General features: G+C 40.0%; 1 protein-coding gene across 1 annotated transcript; it reads right to left on the bottom strand.

Moving 5' to 3' along the window:
- Positions 1-3,591: 3,591 nt before the first annotated feature.
- Positions 3,592-6,761, bottom strand: LOC121596378 (protein mab-21-like). The gene is made up of 2 exons (XM_041921266.1): positions 5,398-6,761; positions 3,592-5,299 (listed from the first exon to the last, which is right to left on the bottom strand). The coding sequence occupies exons 1-2, from the start codon at positions 5,598-5,600 to the stop codon at positions 4,405-4,407; spliced, it is 1,098 nt and encodes a 365-aa protein (XP_041777200.1). The 5' UTR covers positions 5,601-6,761; the 3' UTR covers positions 3,592-4,404.
- Between the last annotated feature and the right edge of the window lie 13,487 nt (positions 6,762-20,248).

The raw sequence follows: 20,248 nt of genomic DNA, 5'->3' as shown, positions 1-20,248 counted from the left end.
ATTAAATGTAACTGACCTGACATGGTACGTGCGCAAACTTGCTGATGCGAGCGTACCTCCAGAGAGTTGTCGCAGGCGCTCCCCAAGTGCGTGTGGTATGTCAGTAGGGTCGATTAAAATGTGATAACTTGCGCCTGCCCGGTCGCATACAAAGTCATACGCCCGAGGCGTATGATGAATATTGCCAGACAAGCAACAACAATAGCACAAATGTCTTTCGTGGCAGGCACGTTGCCTGGGTAGTGCTTGAAGCATTCTGCCTGTTCAGTGGCCTCTTTGCTCGACACTCATATTCTGTGTTAGAAGAAGAAGATGACTGTTGTTGCTTGTGAAATGGAACTTAAAGGGATTAAACATATTCGGAATACTTGAATAAATTTACTAATAAGGAGAACAGACGGATAAATATTGAATGAATCAGTGAGGGTCGTTAGGCAAACAAGAAAGAGTAAATTTATGACTGCGCAAATTTTGCATCCGAGACTTCACGCTTGGGCTGCCTGCAACTATGAAAGCTTGTAATAAAAGCCACTCCATCATTTAGATTGCAAATGTCCTCGCTAGGTTAATTCTCAATTCAGGTCACAAATCACTAAACATTCCCTATCGAAATGCAGCTACAAAGCATTTTTGTAATGATTTTGTTATTTTATTAATTACGTCGCCTAATTCCGTTGCCGGTCTCATGGTACAGTCGTCAACTTGTACGACTTAACAACATGCCCGTCATGGGTTCAAGCCCCAAATAGACCGTGCCGCCATACGTAGGACTGACTATCCTGCTATGAGGGGAAATCAATAAGTCACTGAAAGCCAACCCCACAAGTGGGTTGGCAGGCCTTGACCGGCATCGGTTGTTGAGCCAAACAAGAAGAAGAAGAATTCCGTTGCGGTATGCCAATTTTTAATTCTTTCTCCATTTCTATCGCTGGTTTGTATGAGTGTATAATTATAGTTTTTCTGAAAACAAACTGAAAAATACCATCAACTCGCAGTTAAACCATTGTGTATATTTTTATGGGGGACATGTGACACAAGTGTGTTTGTATGTATGTGTGTGGGAGAGAGGTCCAAAGTCCGAAACAAGGGTGGCAGTTTTTTATGTGGGTGTGTTGTCTTTTCTTTTATATAGTTTATCTTCTTTCCCTTTCTTCACCGATATACATCCCTTCTCGCTATCACCTTACTTATAATTAATTTTTTAACAGAGTATTTATTTAGCAGCGGGTAAGTAACGAACCTAACTGGACTTTCTGTATTTTTCCTATACAGTGGAAGAACATTTCTTTACTGAACGTTTTTGAAAGGGATGGGGCAACAGAATCTTCATCAAATAATTGTATGAGGGTTTTATTTGTTTCCGGTTTTTTTGTTGATGTTCGAGCGAGAATGCAATATTTATTGCGCCAAATCTTTATTTCGTTCAGTAATTGATGCTTTTTCGTTAAGCTTTCACATGTTATTTGATGCTATACTTATGTTTTGCACATTTTCGTTTAACCTAAGTATATATTTCACAATGAAAATGTTTCACCACTTAACAGTTATATCATTCTCCCCATTACCCTTAGTTGCTTTGATGATGAGTTATTAATTTTTCTTTAATTTAATACAAAAGAACAATTAAACGTCCTGTTATTCCACAACCAAAAACACACATAGCAAGGGTGCCATTTGTTGTTTTTTTTTTAATAGGTTAACATGCTCGGTTCGTTTTAACAGCAGAGCCCGCGTGCCCACTTGATATCATGATTTGTGCTGGAATGTGGCATTAATTAATACGATTAAGTACGGGCCATCACGGCGGGAGGTCGATATAATTGAATGTTTGTATAGAGGAATTGGCCTGCTTTAGGGTGTTCAGTCCTTTGTGGATGAAGCACTCATTATTTGCATCAGAATTTTATTCGAGACATACGAAAACAATACGAGGATACATACAAACAGGAAAATCGCACGAACCAAACACGGTAGGAGCACACTTCGTGTAAATAAAAAATATTGAATTTTATTGCTCAATCACATCTAACTCCCAACAATGGTTCTCGGCAAAAAATTGTCAGTTAGTCATTGTATTACGATTATATTGTTTAATGCAATTGTAATTGACCAAGCATAGTCGTCATAACATATAGTATTAATATTACCCTATCACCCTAATCAAGCCATGTATAATACATTAGGTACGTAGGTAGGACGTTACGCTAAATAGAAGAAGAAGAAGAATAATACATAAAGGACTCAAAAATACATTTAGAAACGCACAACACGAATAGGGTAGGTTTATGCTGATTCTAGAGCGTTTCTGTGGTTGTTGAGTTTTCCGGGCGATTTCACTTACAGTCTTTCGAGTCATATAATGGAATAATTCAATCGAGGGGGTGAGTGATCGGCAAAGTGCGGCTCGCGAGGACTGACTAACCTGCTATGGGGGGGGGGAGTGAATTGCACTCGCGAGCATGCGATTCTTTGCCGTATATTTCATAGATCTTTAAAAAAATACTATTGAATCATCTAATGGGCTGTTGACGAACTCTAAGAACATTTTTGTAGAAATGGGTTCTTCTTGTCCAAAGGTTTGCCCGACCCTGGGTTAAGGGAATGTTTCACACCTGGATAAACGAAAATTTCGCAAGCATTCTGTGGAGCTGTTATCAGCTGTTTTCATAATGCTTATATATATATATATATATATATATATATATATATATATATATATATATATATATATATATATATATATATATATACATATATTTCTATATCTATATATATATATATATATATATATATATATATATATATATATACATATATTTCTATATCTATATATATATATATATATATATATATATATATATATATATATATATATATATATATATATATATATATATATATATATATATATATATATTTATATATATATATATCCATTTGTTGTCCAATTTTAATAAGCTCCATCAAAATCTATTTATCAGCTTCGGAATCAGATTCAGAATTAGCTCCTGAATCAGAGTCAGTTTAGGAATTGAAATTAGTAGTTTTAGAAGCGATATAAATCCCAGATTATTCATAAGAATGGATTTTAGCCGAAAGAATCCAAAGAAGTAAATGCCGAAACCAAAAACTGATTCCGGAGCTTATATCCGTGAAAAGATTCCACAAAATTTCGGAGCTGGTTGGAATCGACACCGACCGATATATCCGAATTGATATATAATCTGTGTAATGTCACGTCGGTCTCATGGTACAGTCGTCAACTCGCACGACTTAACAACATGCTCGTCATGGGTTCAAGCCCCAAATAGACCGTGCCGCCATACGTAAGTCTGACTAACCTGTTAAGGGGGGGGGGGGGGGGGCGGGATATGCCAAAAAGTCACTGAGAGCCAACCCCACAAGTGGGTACAGGCCTTGACCGACAACGGTTGTTAAGCCAAAAAGAAAAAGAGGAAGAATGTCACGTCGGACGAGGAACTTGTGATAAAATGAGTAAATTTTCTTTGCAGTTTGCACACCCTGTGTCATCATAATAAAATATTGCAAAGCGTGTAATAAAATAGTGCAAGCTAAAAAACTATTTTTTTATGGTGGCCCAAAACCACTCTAATTCTAATAATCAACATAATTTAATTAACCTATAACCTCAAGTCTATTTTACAGGTTCATGTTTTGTTTTCGCCCCTTTCCCTATTATTTATAAAAAAGCTTAAGAGAGCCAATGTTTATCCATTTGTTTGTATTGTTTTGGTTTTCATAGCTTTTTCTTGTTCAATACAATAAAAAAATATATATATTTAAAGCAAATTTTCCACTTGTTCTGTGTCTTCTAGCTTAAAAAAGCTGACTAACAATCGCAAACACAGCAACATCAATAACATGATGCTTGCAAATATCACACACTTTGTCACGAATTGTATATACGTTTATTTCGGATTAGAAATAGAAACAGCACCCTCTAACAAAGATGTCACAGAAAAGATGGGACTAAGCAAAGCGAAACGAATCATACACTCCGTTCACTGGACTACGTCTTCTACACCCCGTTCACTTAGGCCGTGATCTAATGCAGTTATCCGCAACTTTGTTGCTTGCCAGTTGTATGGTGACCGCAGCTTTGTTTGAAATTTAACTTTAGATCATTGACTAAAGATTGATTTTGATATAATTCTTAAAACAAACTAAATCAAGCAAACGATGTCGTCTCTATTGGACAACGATTAATCGATTACAAACACCCGCTGAGCTCGTCTCTATATCATCATTCGTATACCGTTCATATATACGTTTGCTCTCTGACAAGGTCATTCAAACTTGGTTTGACTTAGCTATTTAATCTTGTCAATTCATGCTCTGATATGGTCTCTGATCCTTTGGTCGTCCACCACCTTCTGCTGGCGATTACAGTCGATCGAACGCTTTACTGCTTGTCAGAATGTCCCGACAGAGTCGCCACACGTGTTTGGACGCATTATCCAGTGCCGTCGGCGATTTGCCCTTGAACAGGTCAAGACTGGGCAGAAAGTAGTGCGGGCAACGGCGACATTGCAGACAAGAGATGAGCTGTAGGAAGATCCCATTCAATCTGTCTGCGACGCAGCCTGCATCCCACTCCGTTTCGCGCGGATGCTTCTCACACTCGTACAACAACAGCGTTTTAAGATGATAGTACCCGATCGGTGCACCGGGCAATTCTAGATGCCGGTCACACAGCGTTTTCAGGATGCTGAGGCACCGCTTCCGGTATCCGCCCTGCAGCAACCGGTTCTCCGCCTCGGTAAAGTGTAACAGCCAGGCATCACCCTCAACGTTCGCGTTCTTGCCCTGCAGGATAACGCTCTCCTTCGAAAGCAGATCGAACCCCTCCGTCTTGACCTCTGCGACCAGGGCCGGATGGGGCCAAGGTATGTTGAGGATGGGCCAATGGGCAGCCGACCTCGGCCAGATGCCGGTACACTTGAAGGCGGGCGTAATCTGGACGGTGTACCGTTCGCGGATGCGCAGCTTCACCTCCGTCGTGTCGGGCATCAGCTTCACCATGTCCCGGTATGGGCACTTTTCAACTGCTTGGGCGACAAGCGTGTGAAACCGGGACCGGATCTTTCGGGCGGACAAATAACCGGACGCGGTGATGAACTCCACCCACAAGGACATGGAGCGTTTTCGGCCGTCGCTAAGCTTTAGCACTGCTGCACCTGGCAGTGACCCATCGTCCACAAAGTTGAATACTCCCATCTGGTTCAGGTAGAGTACTACCTCGAATGCCGTCGGCGAAATTACTTCCAGACCTTCGTATCTGAAAAAGTAGGGTTATGTCCATATTGTGCGTCAGCTTTAAAGCCATCTCCTAATCTAGGACTTCCGAGGCGAGAAGTGAAAAGTTATCCAACTTACCTTCCATTGCATTCGACCAGGCTAGAGATAAATCTAGGCTCCTGTACCTCTACCTCACGCAGCACCTCCTGAACGATCTTGCAGATCTCGCGCAGCACTAGAGCGATGTTGCCCATGCGCACCTGCACCTTCTCCGCGTAGTACTTGTTGATTTGGAAGATCGTCTTCGACTGCACGGTTACCATGTCCTGTGGCACTAGCATTGTTCCGGCGTGGCGTGGCTGACCTTTACCTGCCTTAAGCTGCCTGCAGTAGTACCGGTTCCATCCAAGCCGTTATTGGCCAGAAGGATGACGTTTCGGAAAGGCTTACCGGAAGACAACTGACCACTGATTAGTGTGATTTTTACGGGGACATGAATGCAGAGTAGGCGCACGTCATTGGACCGACAAACGTGTGAGTTTGTCGCGGTTCCGCGTGGAAGAAACAATTTTCGGCGAGTGTACACTGTATGATGATGCTGACGATGACCCGCGGGAACAGCACACACGACACGAGATATCTCAACCGCGCTGCCGCCGTGATACTGTGTTCTGGGACGTTTGGCTCGCCGCTGCCAACGCTGCATCCGCTCAAACACATACGCACGCGCGAAACTTACCCCCTTCCCCTATGGTTCCGACCCATCACCACTACTAGAACCGGAGCAAAGGGCACGAACGCGCTGTTTAAAACGATGGCGACACATAGTACACAACATGGGACTGGTGTGGAGGGAGTTGGGGGAGAAAGTAGGTGTAGGTCATCAATCCTTGCGATCGTTCGGGGTTAGTTCGGAGGCGTAGTCACCCTTTTTCCGTTTTCCAGCGGTTGTTTTGCAGTGCACCGGTTGACATTAAACCGATTATTGTTGTTTGTTTCTTTTTTTAACCATACTAAACAATCACGTCATACCCAGCATGTCCTGCAGATCTAGCAGCTCCAACAAATAATCCTTCTAGGCTGTCCAAAGGTGTCGCAGTGTTTGTGTGTGCGTATGTAGTGTCAGTAAAAATCACACACTGCTATTGGCAGTGTAGGGGCATCTCACTCACGCCCGTAGGTACTGCCGACAATGGCGCCGAGCTGATGCGATCTCGTGCGCCTACTACTGGAATCTTTCACTACCCCCACCACGCGATCTGGCACCGATGGCGAACGAATGGGACTTCGTGAAACGAGGGGAGCCTTATCCCCACCATCTTGGAATTTCACACAGCCAAAGAAGTTGTGGCTTTTGGGAAAGAAGACACCAAAAAAGGATACGTTTGGTAGATCTTCAAACGACAACACTCCGATGACTGCTTTTGTAGGTTAGTCAACAACTTTTTCTCTCACAGCAGCAAGCAAATCTAATGTAAACACTCTTCGTCAGTCCATCATCTTCTACTACCACCACTACCATCGGAAGTCCGGAAGTCCGACCCTACAGCCTTAACTCCTGTCGAAAAATCGTTATATCGGCCACTTGCATCTAACATGCGCGCTGTGTTGTTTTCATGCGATTCATTCCGCAAGCGGGGATATGTACTCATGGACATATATTGGCGCGAGAAAGTGGGCGTGGTTACAGTAGAAGTTCATTTCTATATGTATGTTCATGGGAATGAGGTATTGAAATAAATCTGCTATAATGTAAAATGCTAAAATTTGTTTTGAAATAGTGCTTCGATATTTTTTTTATGCAGGTGGAACGGTCCGAGAAGGATGTTTCGATAATTTGCTAATGTAACAGACATGCAACAGCTTTTAACTGAGTAAAAAGATTTATTAATGGAGCGTAATTTCAAACAATTGTTATAACAATATTTGCTCATATACGCACCTAAATAATTGCCACCTGTCAATTGATAAAAAAAACTCTCAAAAAAAGCTACTACTTAGGCCTTTTTTAACCAACCTTATTCCCATTCAAAAGTGCCTTGCTGCATATGGCGTGTGCCATTGCGATACTACTCCTACTCCCCCAATGGTGTCCTATAACACTTGTCACACAGAAAAGAAAAAAGATAACGAAAGAAACCCTCATAAAATTCAATGTCTAATGTTTTGCGTTCCTTTTCGGTGGCTCGCTGACTCGGTGGCCCGGCACTATCCAGGACGGTCCCGTCTCGTATGAGCTGGCGGGTACATTAGCGCACATTAAAGTCAGTAAGGCGGGAGATAACCGAAGAAGGTACCAAAATATCCCTCTTTCTAGCGGCTTATAGAGGACAAACAATCGTTCCGATGCGCACAATATATAGAGAGAGAAGAGAGATAGAAAGAGAGAGAGAGAGAGAAAGAGAGAGAGATAGAGAGAGAGAGAGAGAGAGAGAGAGAGAGAGAGAGAGAGAGAGAGAGGAAGAAATAAATTGATTTGAAAATGTATTATAATAAATGAGTTCGACTCGACGTTGCACCACCTGCCGTGTTGTTTTTTTTTTTTTTTTAATTATCTACAGCCCATTTACAGCTTCTTTAGACAAAAAGGGACGATGTGTTAGTGTGGAAATCATAAAACCACGTAACAGGCAATTTGATTACGGTTTGGATTGGAAGAATATTATTTTAATGCGCTAATAAAATTAGGAACCTGATTGCCGTCAAAGCGCTTCGCTACTGGTACATGGCGAGAGGGGCTAAAGGTCAATTAGAGGGATGCATAAGAGGAACACAGGTGAGCGTGATTGAACGGTCTCATCGAAGCGCCTTCCGTTAAAAGTACCGAAAGGGCGACGGAAATTTGTTCAACTCAACCCCTACCGTTGCTCGTCCTGATTTAGTCGGCGTTCTGGTCGAACGAGACAAACAAAAAAACACGACCCTATTCGATAAGTACTCTGTTCCATGTCTCATAGACCTGTCATGATGGCACTACAAAACAGCAATATTTTCAACAGGAAAATTGAAATAATTGCACAGTTTAGATACATATTCATCTTTAGAGGGAATATTGAACAAATTATTTGCTAGCAACTCACAAATAATGATCGAAAAATCATTCTAATTTAATAATGAAAATTTCAAACAAATGTCCATGACAAAATATACACTGCATTATGCAAACATTATATTTTAATACGTTTTATAACTAACATATTTTACCTTTTAATTGATTTTTTAGGTTCTACATTTATATTCTCGATTTTTACCATTTATGGGCATCAATGAAAAATGTTTTTTTTTCAAAATCCGTGTTCATTACAAAATTCATAATCTTTTTTTTTTATTAAAAATTTCATTATAACACGCCCAATCTGTTACAAGATATTAAGATTTAAATTCAGTTATCCCTGGCTATCATATATTGATAACATAACCCAGGAAACATAACACAACCCCAGGAAACATAACTGGCTATCATATACGATAGCCATGGCACTCAAAGTGTCAATTAAGTATTTGTCGAAGTAATACATATTTTACTAGCAATTTTATAATGAAAAAACAGACTAACTACGTACACAAACTTCGAAATGGCCCTAATTTAATTCTTCCTTCTGTAGCTTTCAAGCGCACTTCATACGTGATTGTTTGTTTGAGAGTGTCTGAAAGTGCATCTGCATACAGGGTGTTCGAGATAAATTTGACACCTGGCCTTTGGGTTTATATCTCAGGGTTGAGTTGACGTATTGAATGATTGATATGCCATTCGATTGCTAAAAGTTGTGCGAACAAGTGAAAAAAATGTCTAGCTCCGTAAATATGTGGAACCCGTCCGAACTTTACAAACGCGTAACGTGTGTTATGATGGTTCGTGCCGGCCATACGAATGCCGAAATTCGGAAGGCGGCGATGTGTTCGCTGAACACCGTAAAAACAATACGGTGGCCAATAGGCGGCCGTACGTTTGGCAGCAGGATTCTGCACCATGCCATACGGCCGTAAAAACACGCCAATAGCTCACTGCCAATTTCGACCGATACACCAGCACCGACGTTTGGCCACCCAGCTCCCCTGACCTTAATCCTATGGATTACTTTGTGTGGGGCACAGTTGAGCGGGACACCAACAGGCGTCCTGCAATACCAAAGCGGAGCTGGTGGCCAGAATAAAGGCCGTGTTTGCGGCCATCCCAGAGATATGGTTGTCCGGGCTTGCGCGCGGTTCCGGAAGCGGGTGCAGGCGGCCATCGACGCGGAGGGGGGGTACTTCGAATAACAAATGCGGCAAACATGGTAAGCTAAACTTTGTAGAAAAATATTTTTTTTAATATTTTACATAAGTTTGATAAAAATTTCTTTCCTATTCCCTCAGAAACTGTCAAATTTATCTCGAACACCCTGTATAGCACTATACCAGCTGTTTAAAACACATTTCATCAGAGAACAAATTTTGAGTGATTCGCAGGCCGAAAGATTCATTAACTTTTTGCGTTTATACACCACGAATCTTTGTGGGATACAGCTATCATAATTTAACAAAATAATTTGCAAAATACGGATTCTTCTTCTAAGAAATGCACAATGTACACTTAGTACACTCCAAGGATAGAAACATCTTAAAAATATGTTAAAAAACCGGCATTTCGCTTTCGCCAACCTACCAAAAGATTGCAATTAAATATTCTGGTTAAACATCTAGTTAACTATCATATTTACCCCATTTCCAAAAAATATGAAAAAAAAAAGATTTTAAAGAAGAATCCGTTTGAATACACTCATTCCGACCGCCGGTTACACGCCGACCAACTGTCAAACACACAGATGCTAGAACAAAAATGTCGACGAAACCTTCATCGATTTGAATGGCAAAAACGATGCCAATTTTTCTTCCGCTCGACTCGAGTGCTTCTGACGGAATCGAATGTCATTCGAGTAAAATAATAGGCCTAATTATTTAGCACAATATGCACTGTGAAAGCGCAGATAATAATTCTAATGGCGCAATTCTAACGGGATTGACAAATAATTGTCCACTTTGTCAAAACAGCTTGTCAACTGCAGAAAAGAGCTTTTCTCGTAGCCGCATCAAAAATATACACACAGACAAAGCTTGAGCGACAAAAGGATATACCATAGCCGTTTGGAACCGTTGGAAGTAATCCAGAGCCGACTGAAACCTTTACTCCGATTGCCAAGTAAAAGTTTCAGTTTACGTTGAGATCATCAAAATCGGTAGAACCGACAGGAGTCAATTCTGGTTGTAGACAAGCGGCTCAGGACGGTAACGGACACCTCCGATGGTTCCGGTTGACTCTGCACAGTAGCGACGGATTCGCACGGCATCGAATGGAACTGTAAGTTTAGTTTGGTACGAATCCGGACCGGAGTAGCGATGATCCGAAATAGTTTTGTGGAAATATGAAATAGTAAGCTGTTGGTGCAATTCCGAAAACCCATAAATAGTTCCAAGTGTGTGTGTAGTTGTTTTCATTCCTGTTTCGTTTCTAGACAGTTGACGCAAATCTATTTTTCTATATACAGTGTGCAATGGAGTCTACACAAAACTGTGCTAGAATTCAGGATTTAATCGAAATCTTATACGACTGAGCTTGCATCGATTTAATGTTTCTTAAGGGCCTCAGTTGCTCTATACGTACGTGTAGAACAAGTTTGTTAGATATTATGGGTACAAAAATGTTAGTATCAAAACATATTGTGACAAAATGATCGTTTTTCTTTGTCAAATTTAATTCACTCACAAACAAATCTTAATTGACTTTTTATGGTTTGCAAACCTGCAATGCTTTCAGCAATTCTCCAAATATTCTTGCGGGCCGTATACATAATCGACATGGGCCGTCAGATTGACATGCCTACTCTACACGTTTGTTCGAGTTTGATGTCTTGTTCGATGGCTACTAGAGCGCCGCCTTAGTGAAGTCTTATCAGTGGCACATCATCATGAGAGACCGGGATGAACGAGGCTGCATTGACATTCTGGCCCGTGCGCGCTCGTCGAATCTAGAGTTTGTATCCCAGGCACGCACATCGTGCCCTGTCCCGTCTGATCCGTTTATCAATCGTAGCCGATCTGTCCACCGGCCAACTGTCAGCTAGGTCGGGGCTCATAAATCCTCAAAACAACGCAGCCAGGTGATGCACAGTGGAACGCAAAACTGTGCATTGTGCCGCTGACACAGCACGCTTGCAAACTTGCGGAGCGCGTGTGTCACATTCGGGCCCGAAAGACCAATAAAAAAACACAACGGGCTTTTGCTTCGAGTTTTAGATGTGTGTTACTTGCAACACTCATTTATAGTTCAAAGCGAAAGCCCCTTGAGTTTTTTTCTTCTTTCTTCTATTTATCCTTATGTGAGTTCCGTGACGCATTTATTTGTTAAATGCTGTCATCCAGATCGAAATCAGCATGCTTCTTCTTTTTTAATGAGTACTTGTTTAAAGTACTAAAAGTACACCGACTGTAATGATACTGATTGCTTGCGAATGTAGAACAAATTGAACCATGGTTTTGCAACACGTAAATGCTTCGATCATGAGCATGCTTCTATAGGAATGGTAATACACAAATAGACAGACACATAAACACACACACACACACACACACACACACACACACACACACACACACACACACACTTTTACTGGCAGCAGCAAGCAACAACGGCGGCTAGCGCCAAAAGAACACAGAACCGCGTAAATGCCTGTACACCGCCTGACAGGTCTAAAATTGTGATTTCAGCTTTAATTATAATTTATTCATTGCGACAACACAACCTAAGCGGTTCCGTTCCCTTTTTTGTGTACCACGCTACGGTTCATCGGTTCTGCTTTCCGTGTGGAAAATCTTGTCGGCACACGGAGAAGGAGGAGGATCGTGAAAAAAGCGGTAGCGCGGGCAAGATGCACTTTCATCACCTTTTCTTCTAATTGCATGCAGACGATGCGCCAGCCGCTGTGAGTGCTGCTCAAAATTTATTACCCTGCGGGATGCGCTACTGGTTGCATGAGGGGGAACGATTTTCCAGCCGAACGGAAAACTAGCCGTCGTCGTGTGCGCGCTATACACGGGAATGTTTCTTAATCATTCCAATATGTTTGTCAGTCATAATCAGTCAGCGGAGCGGAGTGCATCCGTTCGGCTATTTCCGTTAATTGTGCTGACGATCCGCTTGTGCTTGTGTACAAAAACATAGACAGACACACAAACGTACAGTAATGGCACTCACGGCTGCGATTGTTGCGTTTATGTTGGAATGTCGTCACATACGTTAGAATTGGGAGCATTAGCAGGGTTGCAAGTAGGGATGGGTTCTCGGAATCGCAATCACGGTTCTGAACCGCCTCCGAGCTTTGCTACTCTGAGTTCGATTCACGCTATGATTGAATTTGATGATCTTACGTACACGTTGTAGTAGGTCAGTCTTTCGCTGCTATGAGCTGAAGTATAAATTAACTTTGTTCGAAGCGGACTCATCGAAACTTGATCGTCCACGCGATCAGAGAAATTCATTTCTATGCGAGTGTTAATAACATTTAAGAGGGTTCCCTTACTGGATACGTTGGAGTTCAGAGATCTTACCTTGGGTATCGAGACATCACTAAACTCTCATCGAAGAGTCGAAGTCTCATCGGAGACATCGAAAAACTGAAGGACAAATAAAACGGGCTAGACGTAACGCACTAGATGGATCAATAAGTTAAGCATTGAGGTGTAGAAAATCACCAGGCAAGATCGATTCACATTTTTTGTTCAGATTTTATCCAATTTTTTTATTCTTCATTCACGATCATTTCCGATATCCAAAAGCGATTTGTCAATTTTGTTTGCACACGATCATACTTGGAAGAACTCTTACAGTGCCGTAGCAAAACCCCACCGACCACTAACAAGAATCGTTTACTTTCCTGTTTTCTATTTTCCTCCTGCCAATCAACTGAATACAGCAAACTCTGCATCATACGGACTCTACGGAAAAGCACTAAATGCACGGCCGGGTTCGCGCCAATAATTCACCCGACGCAGGCGTTTGTAAAAAAATCCCTTTCGTACTTGATTTACTGAATCTCTGAAGCCTGGTTTTGTTTCATTTTGTTGGAAAAAATTAGCTCCCTCCGTGGGTTTAAATGCAGTTGAATCCCTGCTGCACTGACGATCGATAGTCATCGAACGAAAACAGTAGCCCGGCATCATTTCGGGGATGTGCTCATGCAAAACGGGGTTGTGCCAAATTGATTTTTTAAGCCCATTTTTTAAGACCCGCCCTTGTCGGTGTTTCTTTTTTGATGAAATGAGAAATCGATAGATATAGAAAGGGCATAGTCCCATCCGGGCAAGGGAGGAAGGGCATTGTTGAAAACGGTGTGGATTTTTTTAGATAACACTTATTGTGCTTTTATTGTGCTGATGCTGAAATCAAAAATTTAGTCCACTGTTACAGGTTTCCGTTTCAACTAAAAGGGCGAGGACAGGCGCATCCTGCCCTTTTATCGCCAAACTTATCGTTTTCCCTATCTTTCCTCTCGCTCGATTGACTTCCCTCTCACTCTTTCTTCATCTTTCTAATTCCTCTCTCGCGCTGTGACCTGGCAGATTGTTGGGCACTCACGAGTTTCCAACAGGCATAGTTTGGACTGTCAGAACGTATCTGACTTGCCATGGTCGGATTAGGTTTTATTTACACTCAAAAGAAGTTTCGTACATTAAGGCCGGGCTACATTCGTACTCGCTGATCGTACTCGCAAGCGTAATTTTGATTTTCACTAGCGCATCTGGCGGCGGCTGACCGAAGCATTTTACCAAACAATTTGGAGCCGCTCCAGAAAATACATTAATTTTCCATGTTTTTTACTTAAATCGGAGGAGAAAAGTTTTTTAAAACGTAGATACATATGTTTTGCACGCATTGCATCCATTTTTGCAATGAAAAACGATGGAAAAACTACTTAATTTTGAGATCCAGCATGACCATTCCCTGATGACCAAAAAAAGCTTCCACCAGCGGCCGCCAGATGCGCTAGTGAAAATCAAAATTACGCTTGCGAGTACGATCAATGTAGCCCGGCCTTTAGGTTCCGCGTTTTAGTGTTTGAAAGTTATTGTTTTAATCCAGTTGATTCCGTTTATCTTTTGTTGAGAATAACGATCGTTCTTGTTGTAATATGTAATTGTAATAAAAAAATGCGTGCATTCAGTAACGATCTTTTTGAAGAAAAAAACTTTAGAAAAAACTTTCAACATCGGCACATTTAGAATCAGGAAAACGCGGTTAATCAGGATTTTAAACTGCGGAATGCGTTCTAGCGTCATATGACATATTGCCAATACTGACTTGCTGTTCAGGTGACTACAGCTACCGAATAACCTGTAGTTGTACCGATTCTAGAAAAGTGTACCGAATCACAGGTATTGCTTTTTGTAAACGAACGAAAGAACTGAGATCATGTTCACGTTCATCGTGATGAACGTTCATTCTCGTTCATCGTGATGAACATTCATTCACGTTCACTTAAAAGATCCGAAATGCCCACCTCTAGAACTTACGCAATGTCAGGGATATACACAGCTATGACAGATTGTGCTACGTGTGTTTGACAGATTGTGATTGGAACAAGATAATACTTTTAATACTTAACCCGAGCTTATGAACTCTTTTAGAAAAATTGATTTGTTTGTGAAGATCCCATGTTTACGTATATCAGAAATACATGACGGTGGTCCGGCGGGACACCCGTAAACGCGTTCGACTTTTATAATGCCCATCATAGGTTCAAGCGTCAAATAAACCGTTACCCCTTAGTAAGGACTGAGTATTCGTGGTACTTATTGAGTCTCGAAATCCTGTGTTTAGGTTGACAAGACTACGTATTTTGCTACACCAAATAGTAGAAGAAGAACTCTTGACGCCTTGCCTTCATTCTAGTGATGGGAATAATGAAGTTTTTGTTGTAATCGATTCCGGTTAGCTCCGCAATTTTCTGGAATCGATTCCGGATAGTACGTCCGGAATCAGTTTTCGGAACCTATTCCGGAATCGGCTCCAGAATCGTAACCGGCTCCGGAATCGGAATCGACTGCGGAATCGGTTCCAGAATCGACTCCGGAATGGGAATCGGTTCTAGAATCGAATCCTAAATCGGTTCCGAAATAAAAATCGGCACTCGAATCGGAATTGGCTCCTAAATTTGAATCGGCTTCCAAACGGAATCAGTTTCTGCATCGCCATAAAAATAGGCGCTTGAATCCAATCATACTACGTTATGATAACCGCAAAATTAAATCTAATTAATTTTTAATTAAGGATGTAAAATCAAATGTATTGATTAGTGAAAATATATTTTTCTTCACACTAAATTGTAATGAATTTGCGGCAAAATCTCAAACCCAAAAAAATAGCACATTGCATATTTCACCATAGCATTTCTCTGAAGAGAGGGATGAACTTTGGAAATATGCAGATTATAGAAACCACCGGCACGTTACCAAGCATGTTTCTATGCAATTGCTAAATTTTCCTACGGTGTGATTATTGAAGAGTGACGATCCTTGGCGCGAGTTAACCATCCTATGTGCATGTGACATACCACTATATTCACTAATAGCTATAGCCTAGCACCATATCCATATAAGATAAGCCATACACTCATACATACAAGATGAGGTTATGATAAGAGTTGATAGTAATAAAACTATGAGGAACAAAGTTAGTTATAATCTGGAACTCAAAGCGTTCGCATCATTTAATCCGAAATACATACAACTCGCGTGAGAATATGTGTATTACGCTAACTGGATGTGTTTTACCGGAGTTTTTCTAAGTTTCGCTAACTGTTGTGATTCTCAGTTAAAAATACATAAATGTCAAAACATGAACCATCCGGAATCTTAAGAAGAGAAATGCATAGCAAATGCGCATTTTTCTCACAAATTTTACCTCCCAGTTAGCGGTTACCTACTGTACCAGATGAATCGTTCTTTCGGGTGTGTTGCTATGGTGTAGTCTGATTTGCTGAGTACTTTGTAATTAATGTGTTGCAATGGTGTGATTTAACTTTCCAAAATGTGTTACAATGTTATTCTACTACAACTATTCGTTATTCTAGTCGTTTTTCGCCTTTTTGTTGAAAATTCGGAAGAGGCAGATAAAAACAATAAATAGTTGAATTGTGCAAAATACTATTTCACATCTTTGTATATTTTTTTTTTATTTTCAAATCCATTTTTACACAACTTATTAGGAAAAAACGAAATTAGAGTCGTTGAAGTCTCATAACTATAAATACAATTCGAAAAATGGTTTTTGAACTAACAATGTATTTAACAATCATCCAAAAATATAATTAACATATTTTATAAGCAAATCGCCAAAAATGGCTGTCCATATAGTTGTAGTAGGCGTTGTAGTAGATATGCTACACCTTTTTTGAAAAATATACGATTGGGTTTGTACGAAAGAGTGCATTATTCACTAAAAAAATTTCAATATATTTTATGTGCTGTTATAGGTTTTCCTGTTGGAATATTTTTTATAACCCAATTTTCATCTGTGATTTCTACGACTGTACATTTATAAGTTGGATCTACCTTCCTTCTTTTTTAGTTTGTTAAACAAACTCCTATTCATATGTTTAGTTTGCTTACATTTTCATTTAATTTCACTTGTCGTTGTAAATTTGCTTCAATAAGGTTTTTCCTTAATATTTCATGTGATTTTTTTGAGACTTGACTTTATGAGACTTCATTTTATTATAATAATGTTCTATGTTCTGCACTGGCTCTACTTTTGTTTTGTATTCTTGTGGTAAGTTAGATTGTCTCCCAAATATTAATTCGCAAGGTGTGAGATAAGTATGCTATGTACTGATGCGTTGTAAACGAATTTATATAAATTAGTCCGTTGATTCCAGTCATGATACTCATTGGTGTAACTTCGTAAATATTGATTTAAACTTCTGTGGTTTTGCTCTTAACACTCTGGTCACTGCGTGGATCTTTTTTTGACACACATTTTTTTCACTCTCCTTTTTTTGTTGTTTATTTTTATACGTAGAGACTTTGAGCCAATTGGCCTCATTTGCTACTTTCAATCGGTTGATTAATAAGAGCTACAGGTCGTTACCTTTGCCACGATCAGGAATTTTCGTGTAGTCGAGGATTGTTGGCCCGATCGGGATGAACGGCTATCCACACGAAACCACTACAATAGTGTGCTCTATCGGGATTCACTAGAAATCAAACTGGGCTAGCGGATCGATTGTTAATATATATTAACATCTGGTATAACCTTTTTGTTGAATTGCATGAAATATACAACAAGTTTCCATTTTTATTACCATCTGTTGATTTCTTTGGAACAAGGAAACATTGTTAGTTATATGGTGAAACAGAATGTTCAAATATAGGGGTTCTAATCATATAACCGATCATATAACCATTTCAATCACTTGGTGCAATGTTTCAACTGACTAGTGAAACTATGCAAGCATTCTGTGGCGGTTTGCAATCACATAATGGAATTTTGCAAAGGTATATAGAGGAATGCAATGGCACTGTGGAACGTTGCAATCCACTGTGAATTTTGGATTCAGGCTTTTGCTCAGCCATGCAAATGTGAAATTGTGAAATGTCAACATAGCGTTTGTTTACTTTGCGTCGAGACCGGTTTACAAGCAAAAAGCCGCACGTCACTGTTGTTTGAATTCATATCAACTGTTACGCATGGCTTTCGGTCAGCTACATCAATACATATGATCTTTTTCAAGATTATTTTCATACTCATAATAATATGGTAATAAGGACAAAAAAAGAGGCGACCTTTTAAATACATTCATGTCAACTTCAGATAAATAAGACCATAACAGGGGTTTCCAAGTCACTTTGAAATGTGCACCACGCCTATATTCATCGCGTCCAAGATGTTTTTCAACAGCTGTCAAATGATGTATTTGCTCCATAATAAAATTTTAGTTTTTACACATGAATTTCAACACATCACAAAAAAAACTGTCAAGCTCAATCCAGCTTGAAACGTGCTGAAGAAATTAAAAATTATGATTGAACGTGATATCTAATACAGCAGTTTGTAACGTACAACTAACGGTAACCGTTGTATTTGTTATCATAATCAATCTACCGCTTGTTCTGAATCGTCACATCGCAGGTTGTTCAACCGTCTTAGCAAAGCGAGGACTACATTTGCAATCGCAGCCAGTAAGGTTGCCATTTTCAAGGATACGATTTCACAGAAATGGATTTCGAACGTTTCCTAAACTTACTCAGACGGCTTTCGAACTACGTTCAGGAAGATGTCTAAACACTTTCGTAAAGGAGTGTTTAAATTGGCAAATATAAAGCCAATACATTTTGATTTTCCAAAACCCAAACAGTGGGCGCCCAAAATTTGAAAAAAATATTCCCGGTTGCTATACCTTATGTCCCTAGGAGGTGATAATGTGATCAAAAAAGTATGCCACAAATTTGCAGATCCCGGTTTCGTCAACGTTTTCATGGATCATTCCGTAGTTGTCTTGCGGTCTTGAGTTCTATCGAAAAACTCTGTGAGTTCGACACGAGAACTGACCATGAGTTGAACATATAGTTACAAGCTTATAGTTACCGCCACCCAACCCAACACTATACACTAGGGCACAGAGTATACACGCAGATTACGCACAAAATAATTCAATACCGCAGCACGACTTCAGCGCGTGACCCCGGGAATCGAATGAGCTAGCCAACCAGCCAACCAGCCAGCTTGCCAGTCAGACTGATTTGATTTGACGTTTTCGTGCGTTTAATTATTTGTATGCAATGCTTTTTTTGTTAACGGGGAGAGAACCTTCAAAAGGTACTCATCTAAAAAGGCTGTTTGCGGCGACAGTTAGTTATGTGGGTTATGTGAGATTCATCGTAAAAACTAACCCTTAAGGATGCAAATACACAAATTGCGTTCGCCGCGGCCACGTCTTAACCCTTATATAGGGCTTGGCGATAGAACTAAAGACCACAGAACACTTTGATGAATCGTCGTGAGTCAATCGCAAGCCTGTGGAACTCTTTTTTGGGCACATCATTGCACCCCCCGGACAAATATTTTTTGAGCCTAGATGTTTAGTTTTTTTTTTAATTTTGAACGCTCACTGTTTGCGTTTTGTAAAAACAAACTGAAATGGCTTTTTATTTGTTTGTAAGCAAATGAATTAGTGATGTACTCTCTTAATTTGCTTACAAACAAATTCGCATTATGATGCAATTAACTCAATCATTTCCCTTGCAATTATATCCTTGCTTTCTGTAGTAAGGCAAAGCAAATGCTGTGCTTATTACGCGTTCGTCCATTTCACTCTTTTTTCGCACCTAATATCAAATCAATTTGATTAGAGTACAGCGTTTTTTTAACAGACCGTTTCAATCTAGGCAAAAGTTCACTGGATTTAATGCTACTTTTTCATATTATTTGAATTCTCTTATCGAATGCTACATTTTACGGCATTAAATTTTGATTTTTTATTTTAAAATAATTTGAATTTATTTTTAATGCTTGGTTTGTTACACACAATCGTTGGTTTTCATTTAAAAGAACGATTATTTCTGCTTCTCATTTAGAAACTTTTTCAATAAAAACGTCAATGTTCAAAGCTACCATTTACCCAATTGGACTGAAAACGTTGTAAACAAATTCAGATGTCGAACTCACATTTTCATCGTTTGTTTGTGACAGGTTCATTTTGGTGCCCAATGTTCGCCTTTTGTGCAAGGAAGGAATCGCAAAAGGAAGGATATAATAAAGTATCATAAAAATATTTCTGATACCAAATCATGGAAAGTAGGTAATTTTGGGCCGCGGTAAAGGGGCAATAAACCCCCCACTGCCTATTTCAGTTATAAACACATGTTGTACTATAAAAGGGTAATACGAATGTACTAATTATGTGAAGGCACATATTTGATGATAGTGGCACGAATGCGATTCGCAGGAGACGTCACA

The sequence above is a fragment of the Anopheles merus genome, chromosome X, assembly GCF_017562075.2.
Source record: "Anopheles merus strain MAF chromosome X, AmerM5.1, whole genome shotgun sequence".
NCBI lineage: Eukaryota > Metazoa > Arthropoda > Insecta > Diptera > Culicidae > Anopheles > Anopheles merus.
The sequence above is the reverse complement of the archived record's forward strand: the minus strand, read 5'-3'. Positions and strand labels throughout refer to the sequence as shown.